The sequence below is a fragment of the Hypanus sabinus genome, chromosome 1, assembly GCF_030144855.1.
Source record: "Hypanus sabinus isolate sHypSab1 chromosome 1, sHypSab1.hap1, whole genome shotgun sequence".
NCBI classification, from domain to species: Eukaryota; Metazoa; Chordata; class Chondrichthyes; order Myliobatiformes; family Dasyatidae; genus Hypanus; species Hypanus sabinus.
Window position 1 is genome coordinate 50,820,683 of NC_082706.1, and position 25,566 is coordinate 50,846,248.

The 25,566-nt window shown below is 44.8% G+C and overlaps 2 protein-coding genes across 8 annotated transcripts in view; one reads left to right on the forward strand and one right to left on the reverse strand.

Moving 5' to 3' along the window:
- Nucleotides 1-22,719, reverse strand: part of LOC132393697 (uncharacterized) — a 34,271-nt gene extending 11,552 nt beyond the window's left edge. For 2 of the 7 annotated variants that reach the window (XM_059969128.1, XM_059969115.1), the window contains exons 1-8: nt 22,617-22,719; nt 22,033-22,202; nt 21,319-21,471; nt 14,748-14,885; nt 14,272-14,376; nt 13,505-13,654; nt 12,331-12,534; nt 7,103-7,318 (exon numbers count right to left, since the gene is read on the reverse strand). In XM_059969128.1, the coding sequence (XP_059825111.1) occupies nt 7,103-7,318; nt 12,331-12,534; nt 13,505-13,654; nt 14,272-14,376; nt 14,748-14,885; nt 21,319-21,471; nt 22,033-22,060 (994 nt within the window). In that variant the 5' untranslated portion in view covers nt 22,061-22,202; nt 22,617-22,719. The other 5 variants (XM_059969107.1, XM_059969123.1, XM_059969129.1 and 2 more) reach the window with 5 other exon arrangements.
- The window catches only part of LOC132393750 (uncharacterized), a 429,932-nt gene that overhangs the window by 202,430 nt on the left and 201,936 nt on the right, over nt 1-25,566 (forward strand). The window lies entirely within an intron of this gene.

The following is a 25,566-nucleotide window of genomic DNA, read 5'->3' on the forward strand; positions in this document are numbered from 1 at the left end:
AAATATGTCATTCATTTCTTAAATTTTAAGTAATTTTTTCAAGTGGAATGCAGCTAAAAATTTCATTTTTCCAACGATCTATACTTAAGTATGAATCCAATTTCCAAGTAACTGCAATAGCCTTTTAGGCTACTGCCAATGCAATTTTTATGAATTCTTTCTGATATTTGTTCAATTTAGGTTTCGGTTTTATCCCTTCAATATCACCTAATAAAAATAATATTGGGTTATGGGGAAGTTGTGTTCCAATAATTTGTTCCAATCAAACTCTTAAATTTGTCCAAAAAAGTTGAATTTTAAAACAAGACCAAGTAGAGTGTAAAAAAGTAGTAATTTCTTGATTACATCAACAACATTGATCAGATAAATTTGGGTTTAATCTATTTATTTTTTGTGGTGTAATATATAATTGATGTAAAAAATTGTATTGTACAAACATAAGTTGGACATTTGTTTTATTTGTTATACTGTCAAGACATAATCTTGACCAACTTGTTTCATCAATTTTAATATTCAAATCAGTTTCCCATTTTTGTTGACTTATGAATTCCTTGTTTAATTGTCTGTTTTTGAATCAAATTATACATACAAGAAGTAAATTTTTAAATTTTTCCTTTTTGAATTAAAGTTTCTATTTCATTAGGTTTCGGCATTAACATTGTTTGACCCAGTTTATCTCTTAAATAAGCCCTTAATTGGAAATAACAGAAAAGTGTGTTATTTGATATTTTATATCTATTCTTTAATTGATCAAATGACATTAATATAACTCCTTCAAAACAGTCTCCTATATATCTAATCCCTTTTTGAAACCAGCTATACAAGAGTTGGTTATCCATTGTGAAAAGAACAAGTCTATTCTGAATTAAAGGCCTCTTTGCTAATAAAGATTTCTTTATCTCATCATCAACATTTGTCTTATTCCATAGATCAATCAAATGTTTTAATATAAGGGATTCTTTCTTTTCCCACATCCATTTAGATTCCCATTTATATATAAAATCTTCTGGAATATTTTCTCCTATTTTATCTAATTCTATTCTAATCCATGCAGGTTTATCTTCATCAAAAAAGATGCAATAAATCTAAGTTGATTTGCTTTATAATAATTCTTAAAGTTTGGTAATTGTAACCCTCCTAGGTCAAATTTTCATGTCAATTTTTCCAACGATATTCTTGACATCTTACCTTTCCAAAGGAACTTCCTCACACATTTATTTAAATCTTGATAAAACTTCTGTGGTCGTTGTATTAGTAGTGTTTGGAATAAATATTGTAATCTAGGGAAAATATTCATTTTTACAGCATTGACCCTACCTACTAATGTTATTGGTAACATTATCCATTTATCAAGATCTTCTTGAATTTTTTTCAATAATGGCAAATAATTTAATTTATATAGATTCTTTATATTGTTATCAACTCTTTTACTTAAATACTTTATACCATTTATCGGCCATCTAAATTGAGTTACTAATCGACATTGACTATAATCTCCTTTAGTAAGGGGTAAAATTTCACTTTTATCCCAATTTATTTTATACCCTGATATTTTCCCATATTCTTCCAATCTAGAAGATAATTTATGCAACAAATGCAATGGGTTTGTTAGATAAATCAGAACATCACCAGCAAATAGGTTAATCTTATACTCCTGATTAACTCTGAAACCCATAATATCTGAGTCAGTTCTAATTAATTCAGCTAATGGTTCTATCGCCAATACAAATAAAGCAGGTGATAATGGACAACCTTGTCTAGTTGACCTTGTTAACTTAAATGATGTTGAAATTTGGCCGTTTGTCACTACTTTAGCTTTGGAATTAGTATTTAAGGCTTTAATCCAGTTTAAAAAAGACATTTAATCCATATTTTTCCAATATCTTAAATAAAAAATCCCATTCCAATCTATCAAATGCTTTTTCTGCATCCAAAGCAATTGCCACGCTCATTTCCTCCCTCGTTTGTGCCAGATTAATTATGCTAAGTAACCGAGTTACATTATCTGCCGATTGTTTTTAATGAATCCTGTTTGATCCATATGTATTAATTTTGGTAAGTATTTAGATAATCTATTAGATAAAATCTTTGCTATTACTTTATAGTCCGTGTTCAACAAAGAAATAGGTCTATATGATGTTGATTTTAAAAGATCTCTATCTTTATTTGGCAATACTATTACAATCGCTGTCGAAAAAGATTCTGGAAGTTTATGTGTTCTTTCTGCTTGATGTATTAACTCCATAAAAGGAGGAATTAATAAATCTTTAAACTTTTTATAAAATTCAGGTGGAAAACCATCTTCTCCTGGAGATTTATTACTCTGAAGTGATCCTAGAGCTTCTTTGACCTCTTTTAATGTAAAAGGCATATCTAATCCCTCCTGTGCTTCCGAATTCAATTTTGGGAGAGTTATTTGTGTTAAAAACCTTTCTATCTCAACAATATCATTTTGTGATTCTGATTGATATAATTCAGAATAAAAACTTTTAAAAGTTTCATTAATTTCTAAAGGTTTATAAGTAATTTTATTTACACTTGTTCTAACTGCATTTATCGTTTTGGAAGCCTGGTCTGTTTTTAACTGCCAAGCAAGAATCTTGTGTGATTTTTCACCTAGTTCATAATATCTCTGTTTAGTTTTCATAATTGCTTTTTCTGTTGGATATGTTTGAAGTGTATTATATTGTAGCTTCTTATTAACAAGTTGTCTTTGTTTTTCTTCTGTCATATATCTTTGAGATTCTTTTTCTAATTTTGTAATCTCTTTTTCCAATTGATCTATTTCTATCATATATTCCTTCTTAATTTTAGAAGTATAACTTATTATCTGACCCCTCAAATATGCTTTCATTGCTTCCCATAATATAAATTTATCATCAACTGAATGTAAATTTGTATCTAAAAAAAACTGAATCTGTTTTTTCATAAAATCACAAAAATCTTGACGTTTTAATAGTATTGAATTAAATCTCCATCTGTAAATCAGTTCCTCCTTATCCATCATTATCATTGTCATTATCAAGGGAGAATGATCTGACAAATATTCTTGCTTTATATTACATATTTTTCACACTATCTTGAATATTTGTTGATAATAGGAAAAAAATCTATCCTCGAGTAAGTTTTATGTCTATTTGAATAAAATGAATAATCTCTTTCTCTTGGGTTAATTCTTCTCCATATATCAATCAAATTTAAATCTTTCGTCAATGATAAAGTTAATTTTACTACTTTTAATTTTGTAACAACCTTTGTTGACCTATTTAAAACTGGGTCTAGACAAAAGTTAAAGTCTTCACCTATTAATATTTTGTCATGTGCATCAGCCAAATTCAAAAAAGCTTCTTGTATAAATTTTACATTGTTTTCATTTGGTGCATAAATATTCATAAGAGTCCATAGTTCTGAAAAGATTTGACAATGTATAATTACAAATCTCCCCGCAGAATCAATTAATACATTTAGCATTTTAATTGGTAAAGTTTTATTAACCAAAATTGCAACTCTCCTCACCTTTGAATTACACGAAGAGGCAATAACATTCCCGACCCAATCTCTCTTTAATTTCTGATGTTCTATCTCTGTTAAATGTGTTTCCTGTAAAAAGGCTATATCTATTTTCATTTTCTTAATGAATGTTAAAATTCCTTATCTTTTCACCGGTCCATTAAGCCCATTAACATTGAAACTTTAAAAATTCAGTAAATTAGTCATTATTTTTAACAAGGTTACTCCAATCTATAACAGTACATAATATCTCAGCTCTCATAGTACCTTGGTGAATTTTTAAAAAATTCTCCATGTTGCTATGTGTCTCCCCCCCACCCCGATCATCCAGGCAAAGAAAGAAAGATAAAAGAAAGATAGATTATAAAGAAAAACATATCAAAGTATCCCCCTACTAATGTTGTGAATGAAAAAAACCACAACATTACCCCCCTCCGTTGTACAGGTCATGGCAATCATCATGATTACACATGTGAATCCCGTAGCGATTGATCAGAAGTTCCCCAGCTTCCCGTAATGAAAAAAAGGTACATGTAAGAGAAGAAAAAATAATACCACTACTCCCGATTAATATTCCTCAAATTTTTACCTTTCTCCCCCTCTATCACATATTTAAGAGTATATTTATATATTCTTCTGTCCTTAAATATCCATCAATTCCATTCACTATCTCAGTCTTCATCTTTAATCCATTTGGCTTCCATAGATTCTTAGCTGTGCCTAGCGAATATTTGGGAGTTCTTGTGCAAACTCCTCGGCTTTCCAATAATCAGTAAAAAATCTTCATTTTTTGTCATCCAAAAAGATTATCAGTGTTGCCGGGTGGCGCAGTATAAATTTGTAACCCTTTTCCCATAAGACATTTTTCATTGAGTTAAATTTCTTCATTCTCTTCAAAAGGTCATAACTTATATCAGGATAGAAAAGAACTCTTTTCCCTTCTATCGTCAATGGCTCGTTTCTCTTTCTGGCACATTGGGCAGCCGCCTTCAGGATCCTTTTTTTATCTTGATATCTTAAGCATTTTATCAAAATTGGTCGCGGGTTTTAATCATGTTGAGGTTTTGGTCTTAAGGCTCTATGAGCCCTTTCGATTTCAATTAACTGATTTCCCTCTTCCATTTCCAAATTTTCCGGGATCCATTTTTGAAAAAATTTTATTGGATCTTCTCCCTCTGTACCTTTTTTAAGACCAACAATCTTAATGTTATTTCGTCTGCTAAAATTTGCAAGCACATCTCTTTATTGCTAATTGCCAACGGGACATCAACCGTCTCGACTTCACCACACCCTGTTCCAATTCCAACCTCACTCCTTCCGAACACTTTGCTCTCTGATCCCTCCGCACCAGTCCCAACCTCACTATAAAACCCACTGATAAGAGGGGAGCTGTTGCTGTCTGGCGTACTGACCTCTACCTGGCCGAGGGACAGCAACAACTCTCTGATACCTCCTCTTATTTACCCCTTGATCATGACCCCACTAAGGAGCACCAGGCCAGTCTCCTATACCATCACCAACCTTATCAGTCTGGGGATCTCCCATCCACTGCCACCAACCTCATAGTTCCCACACCCCGCACTTTCTGTTTCTACCTCCTACCCAAGATCCACAAACCTGCCTGTCCAGGTAGAACCAATGTCTCAGCTTGCTCCTGTCCCACTGAAATTATTTCTGCATACCTTGACACTGTTTTATCCCCCCCTTGTTCAATCCCTTCCCACCTATGTTCGTGACACTTCTCACGCTTTGAATTTTTTCAATGATTTTAAGTTCCCTGGCCCCCACCGCCTTATTTTCACCACGGACGTCCAGTCCCTATATACCTCCATCCCCCACCAGGAAGGTCTCAAAGCTCTTCGCTTCTTTTTGGATTCCAGACTTAACCAGTTCTCCTCTACCACCACTCTCCTCCATCTAGCGGAATTAGTTCTTACTCACAATAATTTCTCCTTTGGCTCCTCCCACTTCCTCCAAACCAAAGGTGTAGCCATGGGCACCCACATGGGTACGAGTTACACCTGCCTTTTTGTTGGCTTTGTGGAACAGTCCATGTTCCAAGCCTATGCGGGTATCCGTCCCCCTCTTTTCCTTTGCTACATCAAAGACTGCATTGGCGATGCCTCCTGCATGCATGCTGAGCTCGTTGACTTCATTAACATTGTCTCCAATTTTCACCCTGCCCTCAAATTTACCTGGTCTATTTCTGACACCTCCCTCCCCTTTCTTGATCTTTCTGTCTCCATCTCTGGAGACGGCCTATCTACTGATATCTACTATAAACCTACAGACTCTCACAGCTACCTGGACTATTCCTCTTCCCGCCCTGTCTCTTGCAAAAATGCTATCCCCTTCTCACAATTCCTCTGTCTCCACTGCATCTGCTCTCAGGATGAGGCTTTTCATTCCAGGACGAAGGAGATGTCTTCCTTTTTTAAACAAAGGGGCTTCCCTTCTTCCACCATCAACCCTGTTCTCAAATGCATCTCTCCCATTTCCTGCACATCTGCCCTCACCCCATCCACCCACTACCCCACTCGGGATAGGGTTCCCCTTGTCCTCACCTACCACCCCACCAGCCTCCAGGTCCAACGTATAATTCTCCGTAACTTCCGCCACGTCCAGCGGGATCCCACTACCAAGCACATCTTCCCACCCCCTCTTTCTGCTTTCCGCAGGGATCGCTCCCTATGCGACTCCCTTGTCCACTCGTCCCCCCATCCCTTCCCACCGATCTCCCTCCTGGCACTTATCCTTGTAAACGGAACAAGTGCTCCACCTGTCCTTACACTTACTCCCTCACCACCATTCAGGGCCCCAGACAGTCCTTCCAGGTGAGGTGACATTTCACCTGTGAGTCGGCTGGTGTGGTATACTGCGTCCGGTGCTCCCGGTGTGGCCTTTTATGAGATCCGACGCAGACTGGGAGACCATTTCACTGAACACTCTGTCCGCCAGAGAAAGCAGGATCTCCCAGTGGCCACACATTTTAATTCCACGTCCATTCCCATTCTGATATGTCTATCCATGGCCTCCTCTACAGTTAAGATGAAGCCACACTCAGGTTGGAGGAACAACACCTTATATACCAGCTGGGTAGCCTCCAACCTGATGGCATGAACATTGACCTCTCTAACTTCTGTTAACGCCCCTCCCCTTCTTACCCCATCCCTGATATATTTAGTTGTTTTTTCTCTCTGCCCATCACTCTGCCTGTTCTCCATTTCCCTCCGGTGCTCCCCTCCCCCTTTCTTTCTCCTGAGGCCTCCCGTCCCATGATCCTTTCCCTTCTCCAGCTCTGTATCCCTTCTGCCAATCACCTTTCCGGCTCTCAGCTTCATCCCACCCCCTCCAGTCTTCTCCTATCATTTCGCATTTCCCCCTCCCCCCACTACTTTCAAATCTCTTACTACCTTTCCTTTCAGTTAGTCCTGACGAAGGGTCTCGGCCCGAAACGTCAACAGTGCTTCTCCCTATAGTTGCTGCCTGGCCTGCTGTGTTCCTCCAGCATTTTGTGTGTGTTGCTTAAATTTCCAGCATCTGCAGATTTCCTCATAAGTGCAGACAACGTAGCTTTTAAATTTTTACTCACCATGACACTTCCTGATGCTCTGTCTGACTTTGTTCATCGCTTCCACGTTGCTGGGAACCTCCTGAATCTCATCAGGTGAATTGTAGAGAATTCGCACATTCACGGTGTTGGCATCAAACATTCCCTGGTGAGCAACTTCCACTGGCTTACGCACTTCATCCAAAGATTTTTCTGACAGGATCACAATCCAGTTGTCCTTTTTCACCCTTTGTTTCTCTGTGGTGGAATTACACAGATTTCATTCCCCAGGTTCTGTTTATTGCATTTATTCCTGGACAACACAATTGGGAGGAGAAATGTCCGAGTGACCCAGTAGGAGACTGTGCTACCCAACCAGTTATGTGATCAGACTTTCCAATGGATCCCTGAACCTTCAGTATTCACTGTGAACTTTCCTCCATGGCTCACTCATGATTCCGTATGATGACGTCTCTTTCTTCTGATCTTCCTCAATCATAAGATTCAGTGAGCTAGTCTCCACTGTGTGACCTCTGTGACATCTTATACTCAATTTTCCATTTACTCAATCAGGAGCTGTGTATATCACTGATCCAAGCTACTCACCTTTGGTGCTGCTCCCCAGTGTTCACTTAGAGGTGAAAGAACAACTTGAACCAGGACAATCTACAGTAATGTTACTCATGGTCTTGGGCTATATTATTTCTTTTCTTCATTCCTATGCTTTTCTGAAATCAGAATCATATTTAGCAATACAGTGCAGAAAAGGCCCCTTGGGCTCTTTGAGCCACATCGCCCAGTAACCCTGAATAAACCCACTTAACCCTACCCTGATCCCGGGAGAGCTTACAATGACCAATTAAGCTACTCGGTAGGTGTTTGGTCTGAGGGAGGGCACAAGATGACCTGAACATTCCACAGGGAGGAAGTACAGAGACTCCGATTAGAACAGCACCAGAATTGATCTCTGAACACTGGAATTGAACTCCAAACTGCAAGAGTGTCACACTATGGATGGAACTGAGATGGGTGGATTCCACCACATGGGTGGAACTGAGATATACGAAAGGTATGACCACATTGAAGGGGCTATATTATAGACCACCCAACAGTCCACAGGATTTAGGAGAAGAAATTTGTAGAGATCAGTCTCCTGCAAGAAGCAATGTTATATAGAGGGTAATTTTAACGTTCCACATATTGACTGGGACTCTGATACTGTAAAAGGACTAGATGGGACAGAGTTTGCCAAATATGTTCAGGAACATTTCTTTGAGAAGTACATAGAAGTACCAATCAGAGGGTTTGCAATACTTGATATCCTTTGGGGAATGAGTCAGGGCAGGTGACAGAAGTTTGTGTATGGGAACACTTTGCATCTAATGATCGTAATGCCAATAGTTTCAAAGTAACTATGGAAAAGGATAAGTCTGGTCTGTGAGCTCAGATTCTAAATAGGAGAAAGGCCAGGTAGGATGGTATCGCAAAGGATATGGCAAGTGTGGATTGGAACAAGCTGTTTTCCCACAAAGGGTTGCTTGGTAAGTGAGAGGCTTCGAAAAGTGACATTTTGCAAGTACAAAGGAGTGTACGTGCCTGTCAGAATAAAGGTAAAGATAACTGGTTTATGGAACCGTGGTTTCCAAGAGATAATAAGATTGTGGTTAATAAAAAAAGGAAGCTTATAGCAGGTATAGGCAGAGAGGAAGAAATTAGGTATTTATGGAGCAGAAGAAATGCAAAAGAACACTTAAGAACGAATTCAGCAGGGCTAACGAAAGGCACAAAGTTGTCCTAGCAGACAAGGTGAAGGAGAATCTTAAGGGATTCTACTGATATGTACGTACAGTGTAAAAGGATTGCAAGGGACAAAATTCATCTCCTGCATGATCAGAATGGTAATCTACGCATGCAGCCAAGAGAGATGGAGGAAATCCGAAATAGATTGTTTACATCTGTATTTACTTGGGAGATGGACAATAGAACCTGCAGAAGTGAGGCAAAGCAGCAGTGAGATCATAAATCCTATAAAGATTACAGAGCAGAAGGGGTTTTCTGTCTTGAGGCAAATTAGGGTGGATAAATCCCCAGGGCCTGTCAATGTGTCCCCTCGGACCCTGTGAAGGGGCAAGTGTAGAAACTTCAGGGGCCCTGGCAGAGACTCTTAAATGACCCCTCGCTACAGGTGAGGTAGCAGAGGATTCTATGATAACTAATGTTGTTCTGCTGTTTAAAAATGCTCTCAGAATAAACCATGAAATTATAAGCCAGTGAGTCTGACATCAGTAGTGGGATAGTTATTGCTAGGTATTCTAAGGGACAGGATATAAGAGTATTTGGATAGACAGATACTGATCAGGGTTAGACAGCATTGCTTTGTGGGTGGGTGGTCATGTCTAACCAGTTTTTCAAGGAAGTTACCAGGCAAGTGGATGAAGGCAAGGCAGTGAATGTTCTCTACGTGGACTTCAGTCAGGCTTTTGATGAGGTTCCCCATGGGAGGTTAGCTCAGAAGTTTCAGTCACTTGGCATTCAAGGTGAGATGGTAAATAGGATTGGACATTGGCTTTGCAGGAGAAGCTGGAAAGTGATATTAGATGGTTGTGTCTCTGAGTGGAGGCTTGTGACTACTGGAGTGCTGCAAGGATCAGTGCTGGGTCCATTGTTTGTCATCAATATCAATGATCAGGATGATAATACGGTTAACCAGATCAGCAAATTTACAGATAACACCAAGACTGGGAGTGTAGTGGACAGCAAGGAAAACTAACACAGCCTGCAGTGGGCTCTGGATCAGCCGCAAAAGTGCCGAGAAATGGTGAGAAATGGAGTTTAGTGCAGACAAGTGCGAGTGTTGCACTTTTACTCCTCACAATTATGAGTACAGATAGGGTAACTGCAAGCAGGCTTATCCACTGAGGCTGAGGGACTACAACTAGAGGTTATGGAGCAAGGGTGAAAAGTGAAATGTCTAAGGGGAACATGAGGGAAAACTTCACTCAGAGGGGCGAGGGAGTGTGAAACCAGCTGCCAGCTCAAGGGGTGGATGCGAGCTCAACTTAAGTTTGGATAGGTACATGGATGCCAGTGGTATGGAGGGCTATGGTCTGGGTGTGGTTTGATGGGATTAAGCAGGTTAAATGTATCAGAATGGACTAGATGGGCCAAAGGGCCTGTTTCTGAACTCTAGTTTTCTTTGACTCCAGCTGCTACACTACTGATTTGTGCTATGTACTATTCGCTATGTCCTGGGTGCCACTGGCAACGTGTTTTGAACTTTGACACAAGAGGTATGCTGTTTTGTTTGACTTCATTCATGTATGGCTGAAATGTGAACTTATCTCTTATACTCCTAGAATGAAGATAAAACACACTTCACGCCACCATCCCATTGTGTCAATTACCTTGCTTACAAACTTATTGGTCATGACATCTACATTACTCTCAATTCCTCTACCTTCTGACCCAGTGCACTAGCTCCCAGCCTCCTGCCAAACTCGTTTAAACCCACCTGCTCAGCACCTTAGTACTTCACTGCGAGGATATGCAATCCGTTTCTCTCGTATAGTTTGTCCCTGCCAGAGAAGAGGTTTGAACTATCCTAGAACTTAACACCCTGCCTGTGCACCAGTTCCCCAACCACTCATCAATTTCTTCTATCTTTCTATTCCTGTTCAGATTAGCACAGGCACTCTATAATCTAGAAACCAAAACCCTGGAGGTCCAAATTTTCAGCCTCTTTCCTAACTCACTGTCTCACTCTACGGGACCTCTTACTCATTCCTATCTATGTCATTGTGCACTATGACCATTGGATGCTCACCCTCATGGATGTTCTGCAACTTTTGGGCTGCAGAAGTTGATCTGGTGGTATAAAAGGCCTTTAGCGTGCTTGCCTTTACTATTTGTTGAACTGAGTTCCAGAGTCGTGAATAATCACAAATAAGAGAAAATCTGAAGATGCTGGAAATCCAAGCAATACACACAAAATGCTGGAGGAACTCAGCAGGCCAGGTCCTGCTGAAAGGTCTCGGGCTGAAAAGTCGACTGAACTACTTTCCATAGACGCTGCCTGGTCTGCTGAGTTCCTCCAGCATTTTGTGTGTGTTGTCAGGAATCGGGAAGTTTTGATGCAATTTTATAAAACTCTGGTAAAGATGAATGTAGACTCCAGAGATGTATCTAGTTTCTAGAGTATTGCATTCCTTTCTGGTCACACCATTGCAGGAAGGGTGTGGAGGCTTTGGAGAGGGTGTAGAAGTAGTTTGCCAGGATGCTGTCTGGATTAGGGTGCATGTGATATGAAGTGAGTTTTGACAAACTAGATCTAGTTTATCTGGAGCAATGGTAATCTGATCAAGATTTTAAAATCTTGAGATGAAGAGAAAGGGCCGAAAGGGGTATGGTTCTTTCCTCATGGACAAAATGTCTTCTATAGGAGATCATGCATTGCAGGAGAGTGCGGCCAGTCGAACGTACCATAGTAGAAACCATGCATTGCAGGTGAGATGTGCAGAGTAAGTTTAAAAACACAGAGTGGTGGGTACCTGGAATGTGTTGCCAGTAGGGGCAGCGGGGGCAAACATTGTCGAGGTGTTTAAGAGCTTTTACATGGACACATGCAGGTGCAGAGAATAGAGAAATATGGACAATGTGTAGGAAGGATGGATTTGTTTAGCAAGTGCTTATATACCAATTTAAATAGTTCAGCACAACGGAATTGTTTTTAATTAATGCACATCACAATAAATGGGAAGTCCATCGGATAGGACGGTAAACTGAAATGTGATGGTGAGAGACGAAATGATCTTGGACAACAACTGAGGCCCAATGAGCAGCTTCAGAGTCACTGAGCAACAACAGTGCCTCATTGAAGGAGAGTGGAAACAGGGAATTACTGGCTACTTCATCACTGCACTATATTCCACTCTACAGAAAGCACTGAGGACATGGTCATGGGGAAATGATTGAGCACACATGATCGCCCGGTCTGAAACAAAAATAGTATTTGGCAGGCCCGTTGTCTGACATTTCCTCACCAGGACAGTTGGAGGAAGTGGAATGTAACTTTATCTTTGAAACACTGACAGAGTTTCTCTCTACAGCTGAACTGAGTGGGGTCCCTGGCCAGTTCAGGGCAGCACAAAACTGATATTATGGATGTGGAGTCACCTTCAGAATAGACAATGACAGTAGAGGGAAGGATATTGTCACATCACACATTGGGATAAACAAGTGCAAAAATACTTAGCTTTGTAACTGTTACTCACTCTGACAATCCATGATACTCTGTTTAATTCTTTCCTTCGCCTCCCTATTTTTGGGACCCTCCTGAATGCCGTTAATTCGCACAACCACAGTATTATCATCGAACACTCCTTGGTGAGCAACTTCCACTGGCTTATTCCATTTATCCAAACTCAGTTCCAGAAGGACCACAGCACAGATGTCTTCACTTTTCACGCTTTGGCTCTCTGTGGTGGAATTACACAAATTTCAGTCACCAGGCTGTACCCGTCTCTGTTTGTTGTGTTTATTCCTACACAACACAATTCAGTGGAGGGACCTCCGAGTGACCCAGTAGGAGAATATCCTGTCCACCCACTTCTGTGATCGAACTCTCTAACTGGTCCAGGAGCCCTCAGCATCCACCTTGACAAAGCCCTCCTGGCTCCCCCTTGTTTCCACAGGATCGCGTCTTTCTTGCGGTCTTCCGCAATCACTCTTGTGGCATTCAACGAGCTTGGCTCCCTCGGGTGACCTCAGGGGTAAGCGTATTTACCCTAAGCTTTCCATGTACTTGGTCAGCATTGCAAACATCACTGGCAATATTGATGGATATTATCCACGTCTAATGCCCCAGAACTACAGAGGGGGTTACATGACTCACAGTGAAGGATGTGGCTCAGATCCCTTTCAGACCTGGTGATGGTCACAGAGACAGGGGAGGAGTGTGGGGACAAGGGGAGTTACAAAAATGGTGGGAGGTGCAGGGGCAACAGAGTTATGACAATGGAGTTGGGTTTACGTGCTGGAGGGGATTACTGAGATAGAGAGGGGTGCAGAGCTTGGTGTCAGTTACAGAGATAGGGAAGGGTCTAAGTGTGGCAGGAGGTTACACATGTTGTGCAGGAGGGGCTTGCAGAGACAGTGAGGGTTGTCAGTGTGGACGGGGGTCACAGAGGTAGGGGCAGATGTAGAGCCATAGCAGTTACAGTGAGAGGGAGGGCTATATGGACAGGAGGGGGTCACAGAGGTAACAGTCCTGGTAGAAGGTTTCCATCCCTCTGCCTCCGCAGATGCTGCCTGACCCCCTGAGCTCCTCCAGCAGATTGTTTTATGCTCCACAATTATTTAGTGACAGGAGAGAAGAGACAGAAGTAAGTGGAATGCCTGAGAGGAAATGTTGCAATGCACAGAGTGATGTAGTTGGAAAATATTTACCTGTGACCCACTGGAGGGCATTTTGAAAATCCTGAATTTCACGAGACACTTTGTAGACAAACAGAACACAGGGAACTGGCTCTTCACACGGGAAAATGTGCAGCTCATTCACAATCTTCTCGTGGACATCTCCTCGACCGTAACACTGCACTGTAAAACACAGAACCTGTGCTCACTCAGTCTGCCTCACACCAGCACATTTCACTCAGGTTGACTCTCAGTAATGGAAGGGAAGGGGTGACTTAATGTCCCTCTGAGCTCAGAGGTGGACACCCAGCAGCACTGGTCAACATCCTGTGTCATGAGAACGTGCATTGTACCAGTGTGGATCAGTCCGTGGTACAGGAGATCCCAAGTGATGTGAATGTCATGTGTTAATTATGTTGGTTTACAGAGACGGGGAAGGGCAAGAGCCAAGAGGGGGTTACAGTGATGTGAGGAGCTGTAGGGGCCAGAGGGTAGCAGAGATGTGGTGCACATTGTGGTTGGAGGAGAGTTTCAGCTATGAAAGGGTTGTAGCGGCCCGAGGTCAGATAGATGGGGAGTGGTGTAGAGGTCGTCGGGGGGGGTGGTCACAGAGACCTGGCAGCATGTAAAGGCGAGAGGTAGTCACACAGATGGGGAGGGTATCAATGCTGGGGACCCCAATCACTTGCCACAGAATCCCCTCCCTGGAAGCATGGGGCCACTGCTAAGCTCTAGGAGTCTATCGTTGGGAGGTTGTGGGAAGTGAGTTCAGTCCCTTGACTGCCACTCTGCCCTCTCACCGTTACACCGAAGCCTCTCCGAGCTTCCTCCCCCTCGGTTCAAGTCTGAAGTACCCTCGCTCGGCACTGATGGGCTCACACCATCCTGTGGATTCTTGACTGATCCTATTGAACAGCATACATGGCAATTAGAAACAAGCCTTTTGGCTCAGACCCAGACAATATTGACCTCAGTTCCCGAGGGAGTTTTGCTGCTCTGGCCCTCCCATCATCCCTCACAGTGCAGTTAATGACTTACTGGAGCACAGTTACGTCAGTCTCCCACTCCGGACACGGATAAGACATGTCCCTGATATTCCACATGGAAACTTTACAGTACAGAGTGATGTGTGACCAGGAAAAGGTCGTTTTTACTTGTGGAGACAGGAAACTCCTCTGGATCTGGTCCAGTCGATGCCACTCTGATGGAGTGAATGCCTCAGGGAGATTGCTGTCATTGGCATAAGGACTCAACACACCCCAACAGTCATTCGTACCTGGATTAGTCACGACCATAAGTTCTGTTCCTTCAGGAAATGACTCTGGATCTGTTCTCTTCATCTCCTCTGCCACATCTCTGAAGCTGACCAACAGAATCACGGCACAAATGTCTTCCTGCCGTGCTCTCCCCTCTCCTGAAACACAGAATTAAAGTGATCTGTGAGAGGGGTGTGTGCCCTACCCACAGGGTACATTCACTCTTCCACCTGAGGCTCTGTTCATCTTCCTGCCTCGTATGTGTCTGGGTTTTGTGGGGGTAATGTGGGGGCAATGTGTGGGTATTGTGGGGGTAATGTGGAGGCAATGTGGGGGCAATGTGCGGGTAATGTGCGGGTATTGTGGGGGTAATGTGAGGGGTAATGTGGGGGTATTGTGGGGGTATTGTGGGGGTATTGTGGGGGTAACGTGGGGGTATTGTCGGGGCAATGTGGGGGTAATGTGCGGGTAATGTGAGGTTAATGTGGGGGTAATGTGGGGGTAATGTGAGGGTAATGTGAGGGTAATGTGAGGGTAATGTGCGGGTAATGTGCGGTTAATGTGAGGTTAATGTGAGGTTAATGTGGGAGTAATGTGCGGGTAATGTGAGGGTAATGTGAGGTTAATGTGAGGTTAATGTGGGGGTAATGTGCGGGTAATGTGAGGTTAATGTGGGGGTATTGTGGGGGCAATGTGGGGGCAATGTGAGGGCAATGTGCGGGTAATGTGAGGGTAATGTGAGGGTAATGTGAGGGTAATGTGCGGGTAATGTGCGGGTAATGTGGAGGTAATCTGGAGGTAATGTGGGGGTAATGTGGGGGTAATGTGGGGGTAATGTGGGGGTAATGTGCGGGTAATGTGCGGGTAATGTGAGGTAAATGTGGAGGTAATGTGGAGGTAATGTGGAGGTAATGTGAGGTTAATGTGGAGGTAATGTGGAGGTAATGTGGGGGTAATGTGGGGGGAATGTGCGTGTGATGTGAGGTTGATGTGAGGTTAATCTGAGGTTAATGTGCGGGTAATGTGGGGGTAATGTGGGGGTAATGTGGGGGTAATGTGGGGGTAATGTGAGGGTAATGTGCGGGTAATGTGCGGGTAATGTGCGGGTAATGTGCGGGTAATGTGAGGTTAATGTGAGGTTAATGTGGGGGTATTGTGGGGGCAATGTGGGGGCAATGTGAGGGCAATGTGCGGGTAATGTGAGGGTAATGTGCGGGTAATGTGCGGGTAATGTGCGGGTAATGTGCGGGTAATGTGGGGGTAATGTGGGGGTAATGTGGGGGTAATGTGAGGGTAATGTGAGGGTAATGTGAGGGTAATGTGAGGGTAATGTGAGGGTAATGTGCGGATAATGTGCGGTTAATGTGCGGTTAATGTGAGGTTAATGTGGGGGTAATGTGGGGGCAATGTGGGGGTAATGTGGGGGTAATGTGAGGGTAATGTGAGGGTAATGTGTGGGTAATGTGGGGGTTATGTGCGGGTAATGTGAGGGTAATGTGCGGGTAATGTGCGGGTAATGTGAGGTTAATGTGGAGGTAATGTGGAGGTAATGTGGAGGTAATGTGAGGTTAATGTGGAGGTAATGTGGAGGTAATGTGGGGGTAATGTGGGGGGAATGTGCGTGTGATGTGGAGGTAATGTGAGGTTAATGTGGGGGTATTGTGGGGGCAATGTGGGGGCAATGTGAGGGCAATGTGCGGGTAATTTGAGGGTAATGTGAGGGTAATGTGCGGGTAATGTGCGGGTAATGTGCGGGTAATGTGCGGGTAATGTGCGGGTAATGTGCGGGTAATGTGCGGGTAATCTGGAGGTAATGTGGGGGTAATGTGGGGGTAATGTGGGGGTAATGTGAGGGTAATGTGAGGGTAATGTGAGGGTAATGTGAGGGTAATGTGAGGGTAATGTGCGGAAAATGTGCGGTTAATGTGAGGTTAATGTGGGGGTAATGTGGGGGCAATGTGGGGGTAATGTGAGGGTAATGTGCGGTTAATGTGAGGTTAATGTGGGGGTTATGTGGGGGCAATGTGGGGGTAATGTGAGGGTAATGTGTGGGTAATGTGGGGGTAATGTGCGGGTAATGTGAGGGTAATGTGCAGGTAATGTGCGGGTAATGTGAGGTTAATGTGAGGTTAATGTGAGGTTAATGTGGGGGTATTGTGGGGGCAATGTGGGGGCAATGTGGGGGCAATGTGAGGGTAATGTGAGGGTAATGTGAGGGTAATGTGAGGGTAATGTGCGGGTAATGTGCGGGTAATGTGGAGGTAATCTGGAGGTAATGTGGGGGTAACATGAGGGTAACGTGAGGGTAACGTGCGGGTAACGTGCGGGTAATGTGGAGGTAATCTGGAGGTAATGTGGGGGTAATGTGGGGGTAATGTGGGGGTAATGTGGGGGTAATGTGGGGGTAGTGTGAGGGTAATGTGAGGGTAATGTGAGGGTAAAGTGCGGATAATGTGCGGTTAATGTGGGGGTAATGTGGGGGCAATGTGGGGGTAATGTGAGGGTAATGTGTGGGTAATGTGAGGTTAATGTGCGGGTAATGTGCGGGTAATGTGAGGTAAATGTGGAGGTAATGTGAGGTTAATGTGGGGGTAATGTGAGGGTAATGTGATGGTAATGTGCGGGTAATGTGCGGGTAATGTGGGGGTAATGTGCGGGTAATGTGCGGTTAATGTGGGGTTAATGAGGGGTAATGTGGGGGTAATGTGAGGGTAATGTGAGGGTAATATGCGGGTAATGTGCAAGTAATGTGAGGTTAATGTGGGGTATTGTGAGGGCAATGTGCGGGTAATGTGAGGGTATTGTGGGGGCAATGTGAGGGTAATGTGCGGGTAATGTGCAGGTTAATGTGGAGGTAATGTGGAGGTAATGTGGGGGTAATGTGGGGGGAATGTGGGGGGAATGTGGGGGGAATGTGCGGGTGATGTGAGGTTAATGTGAGGTTAATGTGCGGGTAATGTGGGGGTAATGTGGGGGTAATGTGGGGGTAATGTGGGGGTAATGTGAGGGTAATGTGAGGGTAATGTGCGGGTAATGTGAGGTTAATGTGAGGTTAATGTGAGGTTAATGTGAGGGTAATGTGAGGGTAATGTGCGGGTAATGTGCGGGTAATGTGCGGTTAATGTGCGGGTAATGTGAGGTTAATGTGAGGTTAATGTGGGGGTATTGTGGGGGCAATGTGGGGGCAATGTGAGGGCAATGTGAGGGCAATGTGAGGGTAATGTGCGGGTAATGTGGGGGTAATGTGGGGGTAATGTGGGGGTAATGTGGGGGTAATGTGGGGGTAATGTGAGGGTAATGTGAGGGTAATGTGCGGATAATGTGCGGTTAATGTGAGGTTAATGTGAGGTTAATGTGGGGGTAATGTGGGGGCAATGTGGGGGCTATGTGTGGGTAATGTGAGGGTAATGTGAGGGTAATGTGAGGTTAATGTGAGGTTAATGTGAGGTTAATGTGAGGTTAATGTGAGGTTAATGTGGGGGTATTGTGGGGGCAATGTGGGGGTAATGTGAGGGTAATGTGCGGGTAATGTGCGGGTAATGTGGAGGTAATCTGGAGATAATGTGGGGGTAATGTGGGGGTAATGTGGGGGTAATGTGAGGGTAATGTGAGGGTAATGTGAGGGTAATGTGCGGATAATGTGCGGTTAATGTGAGGTTAATGTGGGGGTAATGTGGGGGTAATGTGGGGGCAATGTGGGGGCAATGTGGGGGCAATGTGGGGGCAATGTGAGGTTAATGTGCGGGTAATGTGCGGGTACTGTGAGGTAAATGTGGAGGTAATGTGAGGTTAATGTGGGGGTAATGTGGGGGTAATGTGAGGTTAATGTGGGGGTAATGTGAGGGCAATGTGCGGGTAATGTGCGGGTAATGTGCGGGTAATGTGCGGGTAATGTGGGGGTAATGTGGGGGTAATGTGGGGGTAATGTGGGGGTAATGTGGGGGTAATGTGGGAGTAATGTGCGGGTAATGTGGGGTTAATGGGGGGTAATGTGGGGGTAATGTGAGGGTAATGTGCGGGTAATGTGCGGGTAATGTGCAAGTAATGTGAGGTTAATGTGGGGGTATTGTGGGGGCAATGTGGGGGTAATGTGCGGGTAATGTGGGGTTATTGTGGGGGCAATGTGGGGGTATTGTGGGGGCAATGTGAGGGTAATGTGTGGGTAATGTGAGGTTAATGTGAGGTTAATGTGGAGGTAATGTGGAGGTAATGTGGAGGTAATGTGGAGGTAATGTGGGGTTAATGTGGGGGTAATGTGCGGGTAATGTGAGGTTAATGTGGAGGTAATGTGGAGGTAATGTGGGGGTAATGTGGGGGTAATGTGGGGGGAATGTGCGGGTGATGTGAGGTTGATGTGATGTTAATGTGAGCTTAATGTGGGGGTAATGTGGGGGTAATGTGGGGGTAATGTGGGGGTAATGTGGGGGTAATGTGAGGGTAATGTGAGGGTAATGTGAGGGTAATGTGCGGGTAATGTGCGGGTAATGTGGGGGTAATGTGGGGGTAATGTGGGGGTAATGTGGGGGTAATGTGGGGGTAATGTGAGGGTAATGTGAGGGTAACGTGCGGGTAACGTGCGGGTAACGTGCGGGTAACGTGCGGTTAACGTGCGGTTAACGTGCGGGTAACGTGCGGGTAACGTGCGGGTAACGTGCGGGTAACGTGAGGGTAACGTGAGGGTAATGTGAGGGTAATGTGCGGGTAATGTGCGGGTAATGTGCGGGTAATGTGCGGGTAATGTGGGGGTAATGTGGGGGTAATGTGGGGGTAATGTGGGGGTAATGTGAGGGTAATGTGAGGGTAATGTGAGGGTAATGTGCGGGTAATGTGCGGGTAATGTGCGGTTAATGTGCGGGTAATGTGCGGGTAATGTGCGGGTAATGTGAGGGTAATGTGAGGGTAATGTGAGGGTAATGTGCGGGTAATGTGGGGGTAATGTGGGGGTAATGTGGGGGTAATGTGGGGGTAATGTGGGGGTAATGTGGGGGTAATGTGAGGGTAATGTGAGGGTAATGTGGGGGTAATGTGGGGGTAATGTGGGGGTAATGTGGGGGTAATGTGGGGGTAATGTGGGGGTAATGTGAGGGTAATGTGAGGGTAATGTGAGGGTAATGTGAGGTTAAAGTGGAGGTAATGTGGAGGTAATGTGGAGGTAATGTGGAGGTAATGTGGAGGTAATGTGGAGGTAATGTGGGGGTATTGTGGGGGTAGTGTGGGGGTAGTGTGGGGGTAAAGTGCGGGTAATGTGCGGGTAATGTGCGGGTAATGTGCGGGTAATGTGCGGGTAATGTGCGGGTAATGTGCGGGTAATGTGCGGGTAATGTGCGGGTAATGTGAGGTTAAAGTGGAGGTAATGTGGAGGTAATGTGAGGTAATGTGGGGGTAATGTGGGGGTAATGTGGGGGTAATGTGGGGGTAATGTGGGGGTAATGTGGGGGTAATGTGAGGTTAATGTGAGGTTAATGTGAGGTTAATGTGAGGTTAATGTGGGGATAATGTGGGGATAATGTGAGGTTAATGTGGAGGTAATGTGAGGTTAATGTGCAGGGAATGTGGAGGTAATGTGCGGGCAATGTGGGGGCAATGTGGGAGTATTGTGGGGGTAATTGGGGGTAATGTACAAGGCATTGCTCCCACCCCACTGCTGGCACTCATGCCTACACAGAAGGTACAGCACTACTGGTAACTGCTGCTTCCTGTGTTGTGTCAACACAGAGTAGCGATGCTGGAGTGTCCTCTCCAGGGCACAAGCCTGGGTGGAAAATCTGAAACACCGGCTGTTGCCCCTGCAGCGGGATTCCCTTCTCCATATCACTGATGTAGTTGATGAGGAGCAAGCAGCGACAGAGCTTGGCATCAGTACATCACAGAGGTTGCCAGAGTGAAGTTGTAAACTACATCAAACTGCCTTAGGGACCCAGGCTCCAGATTTCTTCCTCAGGATTTACTCCAAAACCTTTCCCATGGGTGGGTATGACCACGGGCAGCAGAGGTTTGAAATCAGAGATCTCCTTCTCCAAAGTGGGCTGCAGTCCAAGGCTGACGGGCCCCACCTGCCCCCAGCAGCTGGTTTTGAAGTGTCAGTGGTTCACCTTTGCTCTGCTCTTGTCACTAGAAACAGCTCCGCTGGGCCTAGTCACTAAGCCACACGTTAAGGCCAAGAGTTGGGACGACAGTGCCACAGGCACCACTTTTCTCTGGGCATTCCACCCCCAGTTTCCCCACTCAGGTGCACAGGAAGATTCACAAACCATTTCACACAGAGCAAGAGAATGCATTCAATTTCCAGACAATGTTACTAACAGGATCCCCAGGTCTTTGCCTCAATGCTACTTCTGGGAGCTGTGAACTAGAACACATCCCTCATCACAATGATGACCATTGTGCTTCAGATATAGATCAGGGCAAGGGCAGATAAGATACCACATCAATGCAGCTGCCTTTTGTTAAGTGTAGCAATCCCCCATATCTCACACAAATTCTGAGGGAGGGAGAGCTGGCAGTCAGCAGAAATCCCCAAAAGAGAAGTGGGCACCAGGGAAGAAATTCCAGTGGCAATGGCATTGAGCAACAAAGGATGAGAACATTTACCTGTGACCCACTGTACAGCCCGTTCGATGTCCTCACTCTCATCAGACTCCTTGTAGACAAACAGGACACAGAGGATGCCTGGCTCTTTGCACTTGGAGATGTCCAGTTCCTTCACAATCTTCTCATGGACCTCTCCTCGACCGTAACACTGCACTAAAACACAGAACCTGTGCTCACTCAGCCTGCCTCACATCATGTGTACGTTTCACTCAGGGTGATTCTCAGTACCGGAAGGAATTCGGCTTGATTAACGTCTCGCTGAGGTTCCAGGTTGACACCCAGCAGCTTGAGTCAACATCTCGTGTCCTGGGAACGGGTTGTGGGCCAGTGTGAATCAGTCAGAGGAACGGGAGATTGTGTGGGATGTGACAGCAACGGGTTAATGTTGATTCTTACCACAAGAAATTGCCCCACCATGTTGCGGAGGTGAGTCCAAGGACAGGAATTGCGGTCAACGGCTCAACAGTGGAAGACACTTCCACGGAAATTAGGGGCCACCACAGGGAAGGGGGATTGAGGCATACAGGGAGCTTTGTGGTGACAGTGATAGGAAGAGGCACAGGGGCTTACAGAGATGGGGCAGGGCGTAGTGACTGGGGGGGTCAGAGAGATAGGAACGTGTGCTTAGACCAGCAAGGTTCACGGACACGGGGGTATTGTCTGCCTGAGCCTGGGCTCTCAGCAGTACATGTTGCCCCAACTCTTGACACTCACCGTTACACCGTATCTGCTCCGGCTCCATACTGCTTTACTTAGGACTGCCCGTATCTGTATCCGGCACCTTCCGTCCAGAATCACTGCTCAAACCCGGAAACTACCGCTTCCTGGTTCTCAACCTTCCCCGATCCCGTTCGAAACACAGCTGGCGATCAGAATTCTGTCCCCTAAAACACCGACAAGAAGTGAAGAGCGAGTTTCTGTTCAGAGCCTCACACCCGGTGCACTCAGTGACTGACCGGGGTGCAGTTCTCCACCACACACATCGGAAACGTCCCTGATGTTGCATGTGGGAAAGTTACGGTGACGGGTGAACTGTGGCGGTTTTACCCAGCGGGGCAGCAACCTGCTCTAGTCGCGCAACTGTCGACAACGGTCTCGGTCGCTCGGGGACACCGTAACCACAACCATCCGGCTACTTATTTTTGTTTAATCATTGTTGGTTCCAAACTCCCTCTCAAATTCACTGTACATCCCCTAACTTCCAACCCCTATTCGCTTCATCCTCCGCTGCAACTACTTCCCACCCTCTCACAAAACCTCGATTTCCCCTTCTACATCATCCCCCCGTACCAACTGACCATTTCCCGGACTCTCAGACTTCCTCTTCCATCGCCAGTAAATGTGCAATATCTTTTTCCTGATCCCCCGTGGTTTTGAGGGCGGGCCCTCTGCCTTGAATTACTCCTCCAATCAGGAGGCAACACGCCACCGGGTTATGTGTGGGTGGGGCGGAAAGTGAGACGGATTGATACCGGAGCTCGGACTGCGATTGGCCGAAGCTGGAGAAGGGCGGGATGTAAGCTGTTGCTCTTCCCAGCGTTGAGGCTGTAATTCAGTCCCCTGGTTTCTACTATCCCACCGGTGGAAACATTCCACCAAATTGCAAGAGAGCTGGGCTGTAGGGGAAGCTGAAATATCGTGGGTCTAGGAACCCCGCCCAGCAAGTGATGGCCAAGCCATCAAGGACAAAGTTGATGAACTCAGTACAAGACCGACCTCCCAGAAAAAACTGACGGACTGTTGTAAGAAAATAAGATATAGGAGCAGAAGTGGCCATTCGACCCATTGAGTCTGCTCCGCAATTCAATCATGGGCTGATCCACTTCATCCAGTCTTCCCCACTCCCCTGCTTTCACCCCATACCCTTTGATGCCCTGGCTAATCAAGAACCTATCTATCTCTGCCTTAAATACACTCAATGACTTGCCCTTCACAGCCGCTCGTGGCATCAACTTCCTAGATTTACCACCCTCTGACTAAAGTAATTTCTCCACATTTCAGTTCTAAAAGGACGTCCTTCAATCCTGAAGTCATGCCCTCTTGTCTTAGAATCCCCAACCATGGGAAATAACTCCGCCATATCTAATCCGTTCAGGCCTTTTAACATTTGGAATGTTTCTCTGAGATCCCCCCCTCATTCTGAACTCCAGGGAATACAGCCCAAGAGCTGCCAGACATTCCTCATATGGTAACCCTTTCATTCCTGCAATAATTCTCACGAATCTTCCCTGAACCTTCTCCAATGTCAGTATATCCTTTCTAAAATAAGGAGCCCAAAACTACGCACAATACTCCAATTGTGGTCTTACCAGTGCATTATAGAGCCTCAACATCACATCCCTGCTCTTATATTCCATACCTCTAGAAATGAATGCCAACATTGCATTCACCTTCTTCACAACCGATTCAACCTGGAGGTTAACTTTAGGGTATATTGCACAAGGACTCCCAAATCTCTTTGCATCTCTGCATTTTGAATTCTCTCCCATCTAATTAATAGTCTGCCCATTTATTTCTTCCATCGAAGTGTATGACCATACAATTTCCAACACTGTGTTTCATTTGTGTGCTCTGTCTTACTGAACCATGGCTTAACTCTGCTCAACCTGGCTACATTATTCATCCTGAGGGCTCCTCAATTCTTTGGATGGACCATCGGCACCCTTGGGTGTAGTTATGTGCAGAGGGTCTGTTTCCTAATCAACTCCTCGTGGTATTTAGACACGGCGGTTGTGGCAAGCTCCTGCTCACCCATCCTGGAATATCTAGCAGTGAAGTGTTGCCCAAACTACCTGCCATGGGAGTGTACATCAGCTATCCTGACGGCAGCTTACACCCCACCTCAGATGGAGACGATGCCAGTCGTCAGCAATCTGTACTCTGAGGCAACAGCTTTCAAACGGGATACCAAGAAGCCCTTTTCATCATTGCTGCTGATTTCAACAAGTGAACTTTGAAAGTGTGATACTACAATACCAGCAGCAACTCACCAGGGACCCAAACACCCTCAATCATTCCTATACAACAATCAAGAATGCCTAGCCAGACATCCCTCAACCACACTTTGGTAAATCAGACCACCAGCTTGTGCTTCTACTCCCTGTATACAAACAGGAACTGAAGTGGGCTGATCAGTACGGAAAGTCATACAGTGCTGCTCTGAAGAAACAAATAACCTTCTACACGATGGTCTTGAGTCAATAGAATGGTCCATGGTGAAAGATTCAGTTCCCAGACAAGATGGGCCTGTCATTAGCATCAGAAAATTTACCATCAACTATGTTGAGGACTGTGTACCAAAGAGGACAATTTGGGTTTTTCCAAACCGGAACCGTGATCCACTCTCTTCTGAAGTTCAGAACCGTAACGTTCAAATCAGATGACCTTGACCTTTACAGGAAATCAAGATACGACTTATGTAATGCTATCAGTGATTGTAAGAGACAGTCTAAGTATAGTGGTCAACTGTGGCATGGTTTATATTCTATAACGGGTAACAAACTAATTCAGGCAGCATCGCCAAAATCAGCACATCCCTTCCCAATGAACTTAACACATTCTGGGCACATTTTCATCAGAAGGGAACAGCCAGCCTCCATTGCATCTGAATCTACCATCACTGTTGAGGATACAAGATCAGTTCTCTGGAGAGTGAATTGCAGAAAACAATGAGGCCCATATGGTGTCCACAGCCTTGGCCTGAGTTGAACGATGGTATTGAATGCTGAACTGCATTCAGTAAAGAGCATCCTGATGTACAGATATTTGCTATCCAGATGTTCTGGGGCTGAGTGAGGGGTCAATGAGATGACATCACCCATGAACCTGTTGCATAGGTTGGATCTAAGTTGCTTCTCAGCCAGGAGTTGATATATTTCATCACCAACTTCTCAAAACACTTCATCACTGTAGATATAAGTGCTACTAGGTGCTAGTCATTGAGGCAGATCACCACGTTCTTCTTGGGCACTGGTACAATTGATGCCTGCTTGAAGTAGGTGGGTACCACACACAGCTGAATTGAGAGTTTAAAGATCTCAGTGAACACACCAGCCAGGTGATCAGCATAACCCTTTAGCACTTGGCCAGGTACCCCGTCTGGGCCAGATATTTTTCACGTGTTCACCCTCCTGAAGGCTTCTTGCACATCGGCTTCAGAGTCTGGAATGGCTCCTCCATGCTTTGTTGGTCAAAGTGAGCACAGAAAGCATTGAGCTCATCAGGAAGTGAAGCCCTGTGGTCTCCTAG